Source organism: Elgaria multicarinata, chromosome 11, assembly GCF_023053635.1.
Source record: "Elgaria multicarinata webbii isolate HBS135686 ecotype San Diego chromosome 11, rElgMul1.1.pri, whole genome shotgun sequence".
Classification (NCBI taxonomy): Eukaryota; Metazoa; Chordata; class Lepidosauria; order Squamata; family Anguidae; genus Elgaria; species Elgaria multicarinata.
In genome coordinates, this window is record NC_086181.1 from 24902328 (window position 1) to 24920939 (window position 18612).

Here is an 18612-nt window from a genome sequence, read left to right on the forward strand (position 1 = left end):
CTATAAACGTACCCAGCCTCTTTCCCTTTCTGGCCAGATGAAGAGAGGAGTCACTGGAGTGAAGAGCGAGTGGGTGGCAGTGAAGCCTTCATCCTGCCTCCATGCCCCACTCCAGTATCTGGCCGGGATCGGCCGATGGTTTGTTTGGCCGCGGGCACTCTGGGATTGTCTTCTTCCTCAGCTTGGGCCATGGTGGGAGCATGGTTGCTTGGCTGACACCCCTTTCAGTTCACCTTGGCACCCCCCTATACTCAACACCCTGGGTGTCCAGGCCATAAGACCAGCCCTGCTGCAGTGAGGCATTGTCCCCTTTACATTGCCAGAGCATATGGCAGAGCTATCAAGCCTCTGTGATGTCCAATGTACATGAAGCATCATTCTGTTGAATTAATCTCAATTTTAAACACCAAAACAACTTTCCATTGATTATAAAGCATTACAATTCTTTATCCCACTGATCTCTGAGCTTTTGAACATCTACTTTACTACACTCCAAAAGGCTTTTATAGGAACCAATTGATTTCTCCAACAGTGCAGGGGGCAGTGAAGCACACATTGCTAATGAGATGTGTATCTACTCCAACAAGTGTTGATTCCACTCCCAATCGTGATGTTAAGTGATCACGTGATGTGAAGCATCCTCCAATTCCAATGTTGGAAGGGGGACTAAGCCAGAGACACCAAGGGACAGGTTTTCCTTTCTCTCTCTTTGTGGGTTGGAGTTTGTGGAGAGAGGAGGCTACTTAGTTCTGTGCTGTAGCTGTGTTTGTTTGGAGGAGATAGGATTTAGCTTGGGGTGTTTGTTTGTTTGTTTGTTTCTGACTTCTTGCTTAGCTTTCTTGTGCTCTGTGTTTTGCCTTAGTTTGATTTATATAAATTTATAATTGTTCATTTTTGGAGTGTTTGTTTGTTTCCCAACCCCCCACCACTTCCCCCTGTCTTTTAAAACCTGTGTTCTGTGTCTGTGTTTATTCATTTTCCTTATTTCTTCTATATAAAACAAGATTTTAAAAATTACCCCCCAAAAAAATCTATCCTCTCTTTCTCTCTCTTAGTGTGTGTGTGTATATATGTGTGTGTGTTTGGACTGTGTGTGATTGTTTGAGTGTGTTTTCTGTGCACTGCTTGTTAAGTGCAAAAAGCAAATAAAGTTTGACCATTCAAATAAAGTTTGGGCAAAGCACTACACAGTTTTTCCATTTCCCCAAACATTTATTATTACTATTAATATTATTATTTTTAATATTTATTCATAATGAGAAAAGGCAGCAGGTGCCCATCTATGGCTGGGTGTGGTGAAAGCAGTGGGCCAGGCAAAGCTGGCACCAGTAAGCAGACAGCCACTCCTGCTGTGAAAATCAAACATTCAAGTCCTTGGCTGGGTGCTCATCAACAGAAGCAGGAGAAGAAGCAGGCAGAGGCACTCTCTTCTCCAACTTGCACCCGGCGTTCTCTTTTTGAGGCTAGGAAAAGTGCTCCTTTGCAAGAGGCAGGCAGCAGCAGCAGTCTTACTACTGTTGTAGTAGTAGGAGGAGTATCCCTAACTCCTTCATTATTGATTGAGGGAAGCCCACTGATGGACCTCTCTCCAGCCCCACCTGTGCCTGCCTGCTGTCTGCCTGCCCGCCTCCTCTGCCTGGGTGCATCATTGTTGGGTAGCTGGATCTGCTAGGAATTAGTCCTTCCTGGTGATGAAAAGGTGGCTGCATTGCTGCTGTGCTCACTCTGTATTTAGACTTCTTTAAATTCCTTGTTAATTTTTGAAGTGTTGAAGATTCTTATTTAGGTTTATCTTTAAATATTCCCCACAATTAAGGGCATGTTCAGATTTCCTTTGAAATAGCCATGAATAAGGGTCTATTTAGAAGCCCAGTTAGCTGTCTGCAGCTTACAAAATCCCTGAGATAGATGAATTTCTGAAAATGGGGTGGGGAATATATTTAATTCCCCCCCCCCAAAATCAGGGGATTCTCAGATTTTCTCCAAAATGGGCATGAATAATGATCTATGTGGAAGCTCTCATGGTGCCCACTTACAGGTCTGTATCTGGAAAAATCCCTCAGGTATTTGCATTTCTGTAAATGGGGTGGGGGAATATTTTTTAAAATTCCTCAAAAATCAGGGCATGCTCAGATTTCCCTGAAAATGGGTATGGATAAGTATCGAGGTGGAAGCTGTGATGGTGCCCATTTTCAAGTCTCTAACTACAAAAATGACAGCGATAACTGCATTTCTGAAAATAGGGGACAGTCTTTTAAATATTCTCCAAAAATCAGAGGGTGCTCTGATTCACTTCAAAATGGGCATGAATCAGGACCTATGTAGAAGCTCTCATGGTGGCCATTTTGATGTTTCTAACTTTAAAACTAAAAAAAGTTATAGGTCTTTGACAGTTTCAATGTAAGTCTATTGGGGGAACATAGAGCTCTGATCTGGACTCCCACCGCGGTGCTGAGCGGACCATAGGCAGATCAATGTGGGGCAGAGTGGACCTAATCCAGAAGTTGTGAATCAGGATCCAGAGTGGATCGGGTTGTCCGTGCACAGTGCTAGTGTGAAGTATGTGGAAAAACTCATAACCAGTGAAAGACTATGAGCAAAACATTACTCCACTGTGTCCTATAGGGTGACCAGCAAGCCCACAATGCCTACAGAGAGTGGGGATTGATGGAGTTGTGGTTCAAGATGACAAGGAGGGGAGGGCTGAGAGCCAATATATGTGCTCAGATTCCCCTCCCCCCTCCGTTGGCATCATGGGGTAACTACCAATGGTGTGCCTCCATGCCTCATCTTCCACCCGCAACCACAATAGCCCTCCCATGCCCAAGCTGTGCCGGATGTGGAAGTAAGGCACTTCTAGTCAATAAATCCATGATACTGAGAAAGGGGGGGAAACCATCATCTAACCTATTGGCTGATCTAAAGAATAAATTCCATTGTCAGCCCAACTCTCCCACATAAAATGGCATCTCTTTATTTTCAACATTGGATTTTCCCATAAACGGGATGTCTATACATCTTTTTTGCCCCCAGTGGATAAGTAGTGGTGGTACAGAGATCATATGGTGCACTGCTATTTCACAGCCAGAGTGGGCCTTTTCCCTGAAACTCCACATTAAAAAGTTCTGGGTCTTATCTCAGAATTTCCCTTCAAAGCGAGGTCACCACAGCCTTCGTTCCTTGTGATCTCACTCTAGCGTTGAACCAGGGACATTCCAGGGTGGATAGTGGCCACTGATTGGTCAGCAGAAGCTGAGCAGGGGGTAGGACTGATGCTCCAAATGGCCACTAGAAAGCCTTGCTCCTTCTGCAATGAGGATTACCTGCCACAACTCTGCTGCAGCAGAAATGCAGGATTTAGTAGCAAAGTGATGCCGTAAATGCAAGCTCATGGTTAGGTTAGCATGATAACATGGCTCAAACTGCAGCAGATGAGCATTGCATTTCTGGTCTCTTTCACTTCAAAGTTTTTCAGAGGTGCCATTCCTTTCTTTTTAATACCCCTAAGGTATTAGGGCCATATATACGCCATTCAGCCAGAAAGGGGTACCTTATATTCTTACTCCAATAATCTGATACCATGGAGGAGTCTTAAATGAAAAAGTTATTTTCCAATCATTAGTGCAGGTTCACAAAGAAGTACGATATGAACTAAAATCTGGAAGATTGAATCCTCCCTCTTTAATAGACAATTGTATCTTGTTCAATAAAAACATGAAAGAGGCCATCCTTCCAGACATAGACCCCAACATTTTAAAATAGCTGTGGAGATATTCTCCATCCTATCTTCCAGTGCTGGGTTGCTCGGTTGCATCTTTTCTCCCAAATGTTACGTAATCATGTTGAGGCCTGAGTTGAACAATAAGGAAATACTAAGAGGGAAATAATGATGGCATTAATTAAATTCAGAAAGTAATATGAGTCGCCAATACCCTTTTAAAAACATTTCATGGGTCCCCAATTGGACCAAAGCTTAGAAGCTTTCAGGAATAGTTTTCTCTCACAGTAGAATGCGGAAAATAATTTGCTGTTGACTTTCAGGTTTTATAGTTTCCTTTCATCACATTTTGCCACAGTCTCTCTTTTGCAGTTTAATGTGGCCTTAATAGGAAACTGGGTGGACCCTAAATTACAAATAAACCCAAGGCAGTGGTGGAATTATTATGAACAAAAAGAACCCCAAGAGGCGACCACCATAGGAATAGTGTTAAAACAGTAAAATAATTGTTATTCATATTTGTACACAACTATATTATACCCAGTTAAATGTATTCCATATGACAATAATACAAATCAGAAAACAATTCCCTGCCATATCAGTGTAGCACTATAACATTTAATATGATTAACAATCATTCATATTAATCCAGTCAATACATTGAACTAGGACCCATTTGTAATGAGAGTAATTTGCAAACAATACACAATTCACATACATAAACAGTATATCTAAACCAAATCAGTCAAAGTAATTAAATATTGTTTAAAAGACCACATTAACAAAGTTCATGATATTCCTTGTTTCGAAGATCTCTTTCTCAAAATGTTGGTCTTAATAAATCCAAAACGTTGGTCTTAGTAATCTGTTAAAAAATAACAGTCCCAAAATAAACAAATATAATTAGAACTTTTCCACAATACCTTATCTCATTCATTTACTTGGCCTCGTTCCCAAGGTAAGGACACCGAAATTATTTTGTTACAGATAAACTTACCACCAGCCGGCAGTGAAATGCTCTCAGAATCTCATTTTATTTAGTTTTCAGAGATGAAACCACCTTCTGGTATTTATATCTACACAATCTATAAAAGACTAATTAACCATACATTCACAAACAGACAAAGGTCTGTATCATTACATAATATTTACACTTGTTTAACATTCCAGCAAAGTCAATATTATAAAATGAAACTAAAACCTACACCAAGTCCAGTGGAGCATATTTTGCTCCATCACACCGTTTCCTGTGCTCTCAGCTGGCAAATGGCAATGTCCAATTCATTTGATTAAATACTGAACCATGTTCACAGACTTTCCAAATGTAGCTATTATTTCTTAAAGTCATATCCACCATACACCACAAAGACTCATGTTCCCCAAAAAGAAGACAATTCCAAACTAGAATTTAGACCCTGAGGGGTCACAGTGTTTAACCTAAATGTCCACTAAGCCTCCTTTCTAAGCAAGATATTATCATAACACTGCCAACCATATTTGTGTCCATAAATCCGTTCAATTACCAAATACTTAAAATCATTACATCCATCTCCATGAAATGTTGTACAAGGAGTGCTTCTATGATCTGATGTTTTATCTTCCAACTATGTTCCAAGATCCTCGTCCAGACCGACCGTGCCGTCTTTCCAGTGTAAATAAGACCACGTGGACAAATAATCTAATAAATGACTCTTTTTAGACGCACAGTTCAAAAAATGGCCCAAATCAAAACGATGATGATCCGAAGGGTGTATAAAAGTTTTTGTTTCCAGAGTCAATGCACACGCCAAACATCTTCCACATCTGAAATGCCCCAAAGTGGGGACCACCCTTATTATGGGCTGGTCAATATCAGTATGCACCAGTAGGTCCTTTAGGTTTGTGGAGTAGATTACTTTCCTCTAAGTGTGCCCACCCCTACCAGACTAAGCTAAATGTAAGCAAATTAAACTGAATTAAAATATTTTACAATTCCTAAGACACTGTCTCCACACTTACAGTGTGAAGCAGGCAAAAAGGCCCTGGCCAATCCAGCTATGAGTGAAAAACTTCAATTCAGCACCCAATAGGATGGCCAGATAAACCCACACTGCATACAGAGAGGGAGGGAGGGAGCCGTGACGAGGAGAGGCTGAGGAGTTGGGGCACAGCTGCCTTCTGTAGACTCAGCCACCCCACCCCTGGCCAATGGTGTGACTTGATAAATCCAACAACAACTGGGAACATCTCTTTCTCTCTCTCCCCCACCCCAACCACAATAGCCTCCCTCTGGTCAGGCAAGCTGGACAAAGGGGAAGGGCATTTTTCTACACTGTTGGAGGACTAATTGGCTCTTTGAAAAAAACTAAGCCTACAAAAGCTATTTATAAATTTCTTTTGGGATGAAGTAAAGTTCAGAATGGCAGAGCGGAATGGAATAAGAAAGCTGAATGCTCTATACAACCTAATCAAAGGAAAGTTGCTTTAAGGACTGCATGCACCAGTTTTGTAGATTTTGAAATCAGGCTGACATAGCAACAACAAAATGTTGTTTTGTGTATATCTGCCATGTTAGAGGATTATTAAGAAGAAGCTACGTGGCAAGCTAGTGACTGTGGTGTAATAAGAACAAAGCCTCATTGTGGCATAGGATGTGGGCATGACTTGTAGTGACTTCTTTTTAGTTGAAAGACCTTGCTAGTAGTAATTTTGTTCTTTAAAATCTGTGATAATGGGGAATGTTAATACACTCTTTAATTACATCCCAGTGATCTTGGGAATAACAGCTGAACAGCAAAATGAAGTCTGAGAGCCCTTAGACTTGCAAAGAGACATAATTTTAAATTTTAGAAGGAAAAACATCTACCAACGGACTGAAGATCTCACGGTTGTTCATACATTTGTGTGTATCTCCTACGACTATCAAAGTTGTATGGATATTTGTTTTGATATATGACTGATTGCATTACATAATTGAACTGGAATCCTTAAACCCTTTTTTGGTCCCTATACATTCTTTGCTTTTTTCCAATCATCATAGAATCATAGAATAGTACAGTTGGAAGGGACCTATAAGGCCATTGAGTCCAACCCCCCACTCAGTGCAGGAATCCACCCTAAAGAATACCTGACAGATGGTTGTCCAGCTGCCTTTTGAATGCCTCTAATGGGGGAAAGCCCACGACCTCCCTAGGTAATTGGTTCCATTGCTGTACTGCTCTAAAAGTCAGGAAGTTTTTCCTGATGTCCAGCCAGAATCTGGCTTCCTGTAAATTCAGCCCATAATTCCATATCCTGTACTCTAGGATGATCGAGAAGAGTAGCCCTTCTCTGTGTAACAACCTTTCAAATATTTGAAGAGTGCTATCATGTCTCCCCTCAATCTGTTCATATTAATCATTTCTGTGAATTGATATGTTTCATGATATGAGTTCCCCATTTTTTGCTTTCCTGTTGTCATTGATGTTGTTATTCTTGTGTTGAATTTTTTTTTTTAAAAAAAGGATTGTGAATCTTCACTTTGAAGTTCCTGGCTCTGAAGAGCATGAGCAAACCTGAGATAGCTTTAAATCTGATCGTCAACTTCAAGGTGTTTTTTTTTTTTAATTCAATGAATAAAGTTTCCTTCCTTTAGCAGTATTCCCAAGTGACAACCTGCTTTGAGCAGGAACCTTTCTTTTTCACCCTATAATTATAACAATGACTGTAATTAGTCCTATTCCTTATTGAGGACCATTTCAATGCTCTATGGTCTGCAACAAAACTAATAATGAAGAGAGTAGGCTATGGCCCTTTGTACACCTAAGGATTATCCCAAGCAAATGGAGGGATCATCCCTGCCTGCTCTCAGGATCCCCTGTGTGTCATTTGGGTGCATAGGGATGATCCCGGGATGATCCCGAGATAAAAGGCAGGTGTAGAAACGGCCTGAGTCAACTCCCTCTACTGTTCCAACCTGGCGGCAGGGACTATGGAAAGGCAAGGTTGCATCACCCTGATTTCTGAAACTGTAGCATTTATATTTCAGGCTACAGAGCAGAATAGTTGTGAATGATGTCCAGACGGGTGTAAGTGCTTGAGGCTCTAAGGTCAATGGGAAACATCAAAAAGAGAAACACTGAGAAAAGAATTGCATTTAAGATGATGATATTACTGACTTTGCTGCAGGTACTGATCGTTTGTACGGCATACATATCTCATCCACAGAAATGCCACACTGGTGACCCCCTCACTATTCTTCACAGGTATTTGCAACCTGGTGATTTCATCATCGGTGGTATTACTTCTCAGATCTTAATGCCAGAAGAACAGAATGACTTCACACAACATCCCAGGGAACAAGCATTTGGAGACACTCTGTAAGATTCCCCCCCTTTCCATAATGAATATATTTCCACATCAGTCACAACAGTAGATTATGTTTAGCTGCAACAGCTAATATAGTGATTTTTTCCAGTCAGAGTGTATAGATGGTCACACTGCTTCTTTTCTCATCTGTGCTCCCAACAAAGGCATGTAATCCATACTGCAATTTCGCAAGGATAATGGACGGATACTGGTATATACTTTGGTTGGAACCAGTGTGATAAATGTTAGGATCTGCTGTCTGAAAGAAATGAATTCCTTTTATTTCAATGGGCTCTAAGAGCTATGAAGTTCAAAGAAACCTTATCTATAATAAAGGAGGAAACAATATTACAACTTTTGATTTTATTGGAAGAAAAATTTCTAAAATTCATTAATAATAATAATAATAATAATAATAATAATAATAATAATAATAATGATAATTTTATTTGTTACCCACCTCTCCCTCTGGATTGAGGTGGGGTACAACACAAATACCAGCACAATAAAATACATAAAACTAATTAAAACATTTAAAGCTAATATTATTATTGAAAGCAGCAAATTATTAAAAAGGCATCTTAAAATTCAACTGGGTAGGTCTGCCAGAAGAGATCACTATTAGGCATTATATAGAGGGACATTTTAAAAAACTTACAGCATACTCCTAACCATTCAGAGGAAAAATGTCTTCACAATGTGACGTATTCCTGGGTAGTGCGTGTCTCTCTCTGTGTGTGTGTGCCTGTTCACAGCTAAACCCTGAACTGAGCCCTACATTTAGGATGTTTTACCATTCTCGTTGTCCTTTCCTCCACCAATTGCCCTGGACATGCCAGATGTCGTTTCTGAGGAATGTGCCAAGCAATCAATGTATTTCTTCTGCATGCAAGTGATCTGGAAATTCATCTTATACTGAAATAGATTTCTATATTTTAATTGTGTTTTAACCTGTTGGGTGTTTTACTGTGGTTTTAATTTTTATGAACCGCCCAGAGAGCTTCGGCTATTGGGTGGTATAGAAATGTAATAAATAAATAAATAAATATATTAAAACAGTATCACTAATGTTCCATGTGCAAGATGTTAAGTAAATTTGTACACCTCAGAATTTCGGCATCAAAAGCTACTTCATAGTGTCAGAAGAAATTAAAATTTTGCTTTGAAATCATGAGAAATAATACATCAAAACTAATGTAACCTAAACTAGTTGAGATGTAGGTGTTCTAATATGAATTAACAGCACTCAAAGTGTATATATGACTTATAATATTCACAGCAATATTTTCAATTACTTTCCTAATGATGCCTTACAAGGATCCAGCCACACTGGAACAACGTTTTTCATAAAGCTATCAACCACAGAGCCAAAGTCCCTTTCTTGGTTTTAAGTTGTAACTGAATAGAGTTTTGTGAATGATGCCTTTGGTCGATTTTAGTTTTGTAATGTAATCCTATATATTTGTTATATATTTGATTATTCTGTTTTATTTGATTATATATATGTTTGTAATGGCTTCGGCTACACAAATAAACTTTCTTTACTTACTTTCTTGGACAGTCTTTGCAAGCTCAGGTCCCATCAGCTTTTATGTTTAAGTATGTAATGTTTTGCACTGATGTGCATGACTTTATACTTGCTTACATTGAACCACCATTGCCAGTTGGCTGGCCATTTTCCCAGTTTGGAGAAATCTTTTTGGAGTTATTTGTAGTAACTTCTTCAGTACTTTTTTGTTTTAACCAAACTTAATAATTTAATGCATGAAGGCAGGCAGAAGTGTTTAGTACATACCTTTTCTAAATACATTCACTGAGATAGTGTGGTGAGAAACAGAAGCTTCTGGTGGAGTACAGCTCTGTAATTTATGCTGTTGATAGGAGCATAGTTTTATTAAGAGCAAAGATTTACTCTAATGTAACATAACAATCTCATTGTAGAGTACTGGCTAAGAACTACCAGCATGCTTTAGCTTTGGTATACGCTGTGAAAGAGATCAATGAAAACCAACAGACCTTGCCTAACATAACCTTGGGCTTCCACATTTATGACAGTTACTATCTTGCACACTGGACCTACCAAAGCACAATGGAACTTCTCTCAACACACAACAGATTTATCCCAAACTATAAGTGTGGCATCCAGAACAAAGTCATGGCTGTCATTGGGGCTCTTTACTCTGCAACCTCGTTCTACATGGCAAACATCTTAGGTGCCTACAAAGTTCCACAGGTAGGATGTGTGGGCATGAGTAGGGATGGTGAAAAAAACTGTTTTAAATCAAATAACTTTGATTTCTATGAATCAAAAGCACATGTTACACCGCAGATTGCCTTTCCCAAGTCAATGAGATTCGATGGCATAACAGACCTTAAAAAAACAAACCTTTTTGTGTGTGGCAAATTTGTGTGTGACAAAAAAAAAACTGTAAAAAAAAAAAACCCACTGGCTCAAAATGCCAACTTCCCCTATAGGCTGAACCATGAGAATGCACATTTGGGAGGGGATTGGTGCATTTTTGGAAGGATTTGCATATTTTGCTTGTGTGAATGTTTGCAAATGTGAATAAGAAGAATTTTGGGAAATTCAAAATTATCCGATTTTGCCAATTAACAGACAATGGAAGGAAAAGCATCTGACAGTATGTGAAAGGCAGCTGGAATGGATTTTACAAAATCCATACTTTCCTAGCTCTGAGTATGGGCTGAATTAAGTGATTTGCTGTCAAATGAGAAATGCATGTTTGAGAGAAACATGCCAGATTTTTTTTAACTATTTCATGGGAAATAATTGCATTAAAATAAAAGAATAAAATAAGAATGAACTGCTTGGGCTAGGTGCAGGGTTCTTGCACTTACTCTAGTTACAAGTAGAGAGCAGGTGGAGAGCTGCAGAGGGATGGTGAGCCGTGTAAGAGAAAAATAAATAAAACCAAATACATATAACACCTCCAGCCACCTCTCAGTCATAAGGTAGGCTCAAAAGCACAGCCAAAATAAATTCAAACAAATTTCTAAAGTATTCTGAGAATAAAGGAGAAAAAAGGAAGACTCCTTCATAGGGGATAGCAAACTGCTGGAGATGGTGGTATTCCGTTGCTTCTCTACAAAAATACATCCTGGATAATAATAGCTACATTTAGGGTTCATCTACATCATGCAAGATATTGCACTATTAAAGTGGTATGAAAGTGGTATATAAAAGGCAGGAGCCACACCAAGCAGTTTGTAGTGATATGAAAGCAGTATATGGTATGTGTCAATGGGCCCCAACAGTTGTCAGTGAACTTCAATACCACTATAAAGTAGGGTGACCATATGAAAAGGAGGACAGGGCTCCTGTATCTTTAACAGTTGCATAGAAAAGGGAATTTCAGCAGGTGTCATTTGTATATATGGAGAACCTGGTGAAATTTCCTCTTCATCACACCAGTTAAAGGTGCAGGAGCTATACTAGAGAGACTAGATTTAAAAGAGGGCAGGGCATCTGCAGCTTTAACTGTAGTGATGAAGAGGAAATTCCCCCAGATTCCCCACATATACAAATGACACCTGCTGAAATTTCCTTTTCAATACAACTGTTAAAGATACAGGAGCCCTGTCCTCCTTTTCATATGGTCACCCTACTATAAAGCAGTAGTGTGGCTCCTGCCTTTTATATACCACTTTCGTACCGCTTTCATAGTACAATATCCTGCTTACTGTAGATGAAGCCTACGTATGCTTGTGTGTGTGTGTTACAAATTTCACAAAATTTTCACCTCCCAAAACAGAGACCCAAATGTAATTTGCAGTCAGAAATCTTTACATTTCAAAGCTTGCAATGTATTCCATTTGAAAGAAAAGTATTTCTGAAATGCTTACAAACACATTTTTTCTGAAATCCTACCCAAAAGGTGTATGGTTCTGAACTGCTCACAAAGATACTTTTGTGATGCTGTGAACTCTCACAAGCTTTGCTTCCTTAGAAGCAACGAGAAGGCATGGGCCACCTCACAGTTGGATTCCTCTATCAATACAGTAAGGTTGAGATGCTTCATTAGAAAAGTCAGGACAAGAATGTGTGAAGGATCAATGCTGATGCTACGAACTCCATCCTCCTGAACTGTATTTGAGACCACTTGGTATTTAGGAGTGACCCATGCAATTTTGTCTCTGCCTAAATAGTAGAGCAAGCAAAACGTATATACATATATTTCATTTTGAAAATATTTACTTCTCTCCCTTCACTCCAAGCCATGCATTTTATCTCTCCATAGTTCATATATGGCTCTGTTCCTCTCACAAATGATAAAAGTGAAACTTGTAGCCTCTACCAAATGGTCCCCAATGAAGACTATGAATATGCAGGGATTCTCCACCTACTATTGCACTTTGGATGGACATGGGTTGGAGTCATTGCCAAAAATGACAAGAATGGAGACAGCTTTGTGAGGTCAATAAGTGAAATATTTCCCCTGAGTCATATCTGTTTTGCCTTCATAGAGAGAATTGAGGAAGTATATGTGAATGAGATTTTTGAAGCGATGGATTTATTTATTGGAATTTATAATGTTTCAATGCAGAGCAATGCCAAGGCAGTGATTGTCTATGATGAAGATATAATTATTTTCAGGTGGTTGTTGTATCTACCAGGAATGGAAGAAAATGTAATGATGCCTGAAGGTAAAGTATGGATTCTGACTGTCCAGCTGGAGCTCACATCACACCCTTATCAAAAGAACTGGGATATACAAACCATGCATGGTACTCAGGCCTTCACCATTCACTCAAAGGAAGTGTTGGGATTCCAACATTTTCTTCAGACCAGAAACCATCTGGGGACCAAAGAAGATGGTTTTATTAAGGCCTTCTGGGAACAGACCTTCGAGTGTTCAGTTCCAAGTAAAGTATTGGGCACAACAACAGGGAAAATCTGCACTGGGGAGGAGAAGCTTGACAGCCTCTCTGGTCCTTTTTTTGAAATGAGCATGACTGGCCACAGCTACAGCATCTATAATGCTGCCCATGCTGTGGCCTATGCTTTACATGCCATGCTGTCAAACAGACCCAAACAGAGAGGAATGGTGAACCTTCAGGAACAGGAGCCTTGGCAGGTAATGGCTTAAGCAAGCAAATATGGGAGCTCAGTACATTTACTGGTATAGTAACAGGATACACCATTTACTTTAAATCATCTGTATCCTTTCTTTGCCTAAGGAATGAGGAAAGAGAAGCTGTATAATATGTCATCTGTGGGTCAAAATGGACATTACTTCAGCTAGGACAATATCTGGACTGGGCTAGTAAAATCAGTATCCCACCTCAGAATATAATAGTTGCATATGTTATCCACTCACATTTTATGGGGGAAAATGTTCTTTTCTTTGTGATTCCAGCTCCACCACTTTCTAAAACACCTATCATTCAATAACAGTGTTGGGGACAAATTATCTTTTGACTTGAACAGGGAATTGGTAGCTGGATTTGATATTATAAACTGGGTCACTTTTCCAAACCAGTCTGTTCAAAGAGTGAAAATTGGGAGGCTGGATCCACAGGCAAAGTCATTCACCATTAACGAAGATGCCATCACATGGCACAAGAGTTTTAACCAGGTAAGCTATGACTGCAGCTAGTTTCAAAAGTTTTCTAATCCAGAGAGAATAGTGAACAACATTCCTGTGGGAACTGTGAACGAATATGCATTCTACAGCTTTTATACCTTTTAAAATATTAGAATGGATGCAGCTTTAAGAACATACAAATAGATGGGTAGAAACAGATTTACAGACCCCTACAACTGACCTCAGATACACAGAGGTTAGTGGATACTGCTGAATGGGGTAGGATTTGGTATGGCAGGAAGAGGATTTTCCACCATCACTGAGAGTCACTTTACGTGAGCTAAACACTACTCAGAGAAGGAGCTTTTGCTCAATTTTATGGGAGTTCCCCCTTCTCCCAACCCTGCCACACCTGAGCCAACACCATGGAGTATCATCCCTCATTCTTCTGTGTCACATCAGCGGGGTGGGGGTGGGGTAGAGGGGAGGCCATGGGAGGTGGTGGCAGAGAACCCCACTTCCTCCAGCCCAGATTCAATTCTGGATCCAGCAATTAACTTACTGCTTATTTCTGGATGTTTTGAATTGTGGAACTGGATTACAAAGCAGGATGTTAGTTCATACTTAAATTTGGGGATTGTGGGTGCAACCAAATGAAATACAATATTGGGAAGTTAACTGTACATTCCTGAACAATATGAGAAGGTTACAGTTTAGCTTTAGATAAAAGTGACTTAGTGAAATTCCTGGTGCACTGTTGAAATGTTTGCTGGAATCCTTCATTTAGTTATGTTGAAAGTAAACACTTCACCTTGAGAATTGAATAAAGAAGCTGCAAAGGATCCAAAGATGAATAAAAAATCACATTCATTCTGAATAATATGACACAAGCAGAAATTTAAAAGGTGTTAAATTTGTTTAGACACCAGACCTTCGGATGAACTGGGGCCTCTTTATTTCAATAAGGGAAATTTACCCCTCCCTGGATCTGCATGTGAAATTGCGGGGATCTATCAGACCCTTTCTTCAGGCACGAAGCCTGCCATTATGGGCAAGCCACTTTCCAAAGCCAGGAATGGGTAAACCCAGGCCCTCTCTTATGAGACACGTTGAAAGTGTGAGACCAACCTGCTTCACCGGCGCCCACTGCTGCACCGCTCCAAATAGACACAAAGGCAAACCATATCCTGATATGAGATTTACACAGCCCCTGAGAAGGAGGTCCTCCAGATATGTCAATCACCAAAGTGTTCACCATTTCTATTCTAATAGAGCTCCCACACCCCTGTCAATCCAATGTATTACACCTATTTTCTTACCCTTCACTAATCATAATTCTAGTATGGAGTAGGCAAAATAACCCTGTACACGACTGCAAATTTGTGGCAGGTAAAATTCCTACTAAGCCCCTCCCCCTTCAAAGAAGGTGACTGGCTAATCCCAAACTAGTTAAAGGAAGGGAAGGAGGGATCAAGAAATGACAGAGGCTGAGCTGCAGCCTGGATGGCCTTTATAGGCTCTGCCCAGCCACATTTCACGTGCATCTGGCATATGGAACGTCTTTCCTTCCCACCCACAAAAGCCACCCCCCACCCAAGACATTCTGGAAGGGTGGGAAGTGGGCTTACAGAAACAGAACACTCCAATGATACCACATTCCAGGTGTAGGGAAGCATGTTCAGCGTTTGTGTGGGATGTTCTCTTCAGAATCATGGGGAGTCTATTCTTCTGTGCCATTATCACGTCTAATTGTGGAACCACAGTTCTAGGGTGACCATATGGAAAAGAGGACAGGCCTCCTGCATCATTAATAGTTGTATACAAAAGTGAACTTCAGCAAGTGGCAGCACCTGGTGAAATGCCTTATTCATCAGAGCAGTTAAAGCTGTAGGAGTCCTGCCCTCTTTTGAATCTGTTCATTCCAGTATAGCTAGATTAAGGAGTGCTGTCCTCTTTTCCATATGGTCACCCAAACCAGTTCACCACACATCTTTGGTAACAAACATTATTTTTGTCTTCTTTTCATGGCCAAGACATTGCCTTTTTCTAAATGTAATGACAACTGCCACCCAGGTTATAGCAAGAAAATGAAGGAGGGGGAGCCATTTTGCTGTTATGATTGCAGCCGATGTCCAGAAGGGAAGATTTCAAGCCAAATGGGTGAGAAATGTAGAGAATTATGTTATGATACTAATGAAATTACAGAATAGATTCGTGTAAACAAGAGAGGTGTCAAACTGGAGATGATAAGTGCAGGTTATCCTGCCCCTTTAAAAGCAAAATGAAATCTCTTTCTAGTTTGCACATCAAGAAGGAGAAATACTGCTATTCCCAAATGTGTGCATTTAATTATCATCAAGAAAATATTGGTGAAGCCAATTACAGAAATGCTATATGCAAAGATACATATGGTTTGATTCCATTAAATAAGCCTACACATTTTGGCTCTGAATATGGTTCTTCTTTGGTTGATAGATTTATTGTATAGATGCATGATGGGTTGTTTAATTGCATACAACCTATCCTCCATTGACCAACACTTACTCTCAGGCCTAAATCCAAATGGGTAAAAATGGACTGCATGGGATCAGCAAAGATGCTTCATGGCACCCTGCTCTTGTGCTGCCTTATGAAGCATCTGAGCCATACAGTTTTGCTGAAGGAATCCTTCTGTGAGGTCATCCTCATCAGTATGTTGCCTACATCAGTAGCTGGCAGGACAGGTTCAAACGTGAGAGTGCCTCCTCTTCCAGCAGTAAGGCTTGATGCTTCATGAACCATTATGGGATGAGGACAACATGGGGCATCTTTGCTGACCAAAGTGTAGGTGCATGGAGGGTTAGCGGTAAACAAGCACAACTTTTGACATTCTAGGTCATCATTATTCATGGGGCACATCAGTTTGACATCTGCCTTAGCTTTGAATTTCCTGGCATTGTTGAGTTTTAGTACATGATAACTTACACCGTTGCTAGTCGAGGCATTAGCCCGGTGTGAGGCCTGGTCTCCCTCCTGTGCATTCAGATGACGCACAGGGGATCCCGGGGTCAGGCCGGGCTAAGAGCTCCCTTAACCCGGGATGAGGGGATTCGCTTATGGCCTGGCTTTGCTGCGGAAGGTCTACTTGCGAGTAGCTGGGAGAAGCCACGGACTGGGCACAGCGCTCATAGGAGCACTGTGCCCATCGGGCCGGGGGGGATAATGGGGGGGATGGGGGCCGGGGGAAAGACCGGACCCGGCAGGAGAAATGGGGACAGGCGTCAGGGATGGGGACAGGGCCTGGCGAGTGGTGACAGGCACCAGGGACTGGGGGGGAAGAAGGACGGGGACAGGGCCTGGCGAGCGGGGACAGGGGATGGACAGCGGGTGCGGGGAACACTTTATTTTATTTTATTTTTTAAAAAACTACCTTCTTCGGCGGTGTGCTCCTGCACACATGGCCCTTTAAGTGGGGGGGAATTGGAGCATGCAACGGGGCTTTCCCTTGCCCCGTCGTGTGTTGACGTCTACAAAAGGGTGATGGCACGCACTTGCTGTAGCGCGCCATTGCCCCTCCTCTCAGACGGATTTTCTGGTAGGTCTAGCATGGCCCTTAGTCGTAGTATCTATCCGACAGGAGATTTGATAACAGGCTGTGCATCAAGGGAAGTTTAGACTAAACTTTTCCTTTACAGAGATGGATGACCGTATTCAATGTCCATATTAAATACTAGCAAATAAATCTCTATGGACAGTAGCCATGACATCTAAAACCTTCTTTCCTTCGTTTTGATTCAAAGCTGTAGGAGATATTGAGGAACAGGTTAGATGATAGATAGATGATGATAGATAAATGTTGGATTGATCGATGGATTGATCGATAGATAGATAGATAGATAGATCATATAAAGTTAATAGTCATTTTTTTCTTTTCATACAATATTAAAGAGAAGTTTTAGAAAACTAATTAATACTCAACTTTTCCTTTTCAGACATGGATGATTGTCTTCAATGTCCAAATGATCAGTATCCAAACAAGGACCATGATTTCTGCATTCCTAAGATAATAACATACCTGTCATATGAAGAACCTTTGGGATACAGTTTAGTCATCTTTGCTCTTTCTCTTTCTATCGTCACAACTCTAGTCTTAGGAATCTTTAAGAAGCACCACAAGACTCCTATAGTCAAAGCTAATAACCAGAACCTCACTTACATTCTTCTCATCTCCCTCCTGCTCTGCTTCCTTTCTGCATTGCTTTTCATGAACAAGCCTGAGAAAGTGACATGTCTCCTCCGTCAAACTGCTTTTGGCATCATCTTCTCTGTGGCTGTGTCTTCCGTGTTGGCCAAAACCATTACTGTGGTTCTGGCTTTCATGGCCACCAAGCCTGGAAGCAGGATGAGGAAATGGGTGGGGAGAAGACTGGCCATCTCTGTTGTTCTTGGCTGTTCCTTTGTCCAAACAGGCATTTGTGCTGTGTGGTTGGCAACCACTCCTCCATTCCCTGATGTTGACATGGACACAGTGCCTGAAGAAATTGTCTTGGAATGTAATGAGGGCTCCGTGACCATGTTTTACTGTGTCTTGGGTTACATGGGTTTCCTGGCACTTATCAGCTTCACTGTGGCTTTTCTTGCAAGGAAGTTACCCAACAGTTTCAATGAGGCCAAGTTTATCACTTTCAGCATGTTGGTCTTTTGCAGTGTTTGGTTATCTTTTGTTCCCACTTATTTGAGCACCAAGGGGAAATACATGGTAGCTGTGGAGATCTTCTCCATCCTATCCTCCAGTGCTGGGATGCTGGGTTGCATCTTTTCTCCCAAATGTTACATTATTTTGTTGAGGCCTGAGTTGAACAACAGGGAAATAATAAGAGTTTAAAAATGAAGGCATTAGGCCTTTCCCCACCCTGCTGACTGGCTGGGGTTGGGGGAGGTTGTTGCGGGTGAGGGAGAGGAGGAAAGGATGCTACATGTGTCTTTGCACATGTACTACAGAAAGTCGTGGGCGAGGTTAGCCTATAAACTTACCCAGCCTCT

General features: G+C 40.9%; 1 protein-coding gene across 1 annotated transcript; it reads left to right on the forward strand.

Annotated features, from left to right (window-relative positions):
- The first annotated feature begins 37 nt into the window (after positions 1–37).
- LOC134405536 (vomeronasal type-2 receptor 26-like) lies at positions 38–18454 on the forward strand. The gene is made up of 7 exons (XM_063136780.1): positions 38–138; positions 7942–8055; positions 9986–10277; positions 12304–13140; positions 13423–13641; positions 15624–15750; positions 17562–18454. Exons 1-7 carry the CDS (start codon positions 38–40, stop codon positions 18452–18454), a joined length of 2583 nt encoding a protein of 860 aa, XP_062992850.1.
- The last annotated feature ends 158 nt before the right edge of the window (positions 18455–18612 follow it).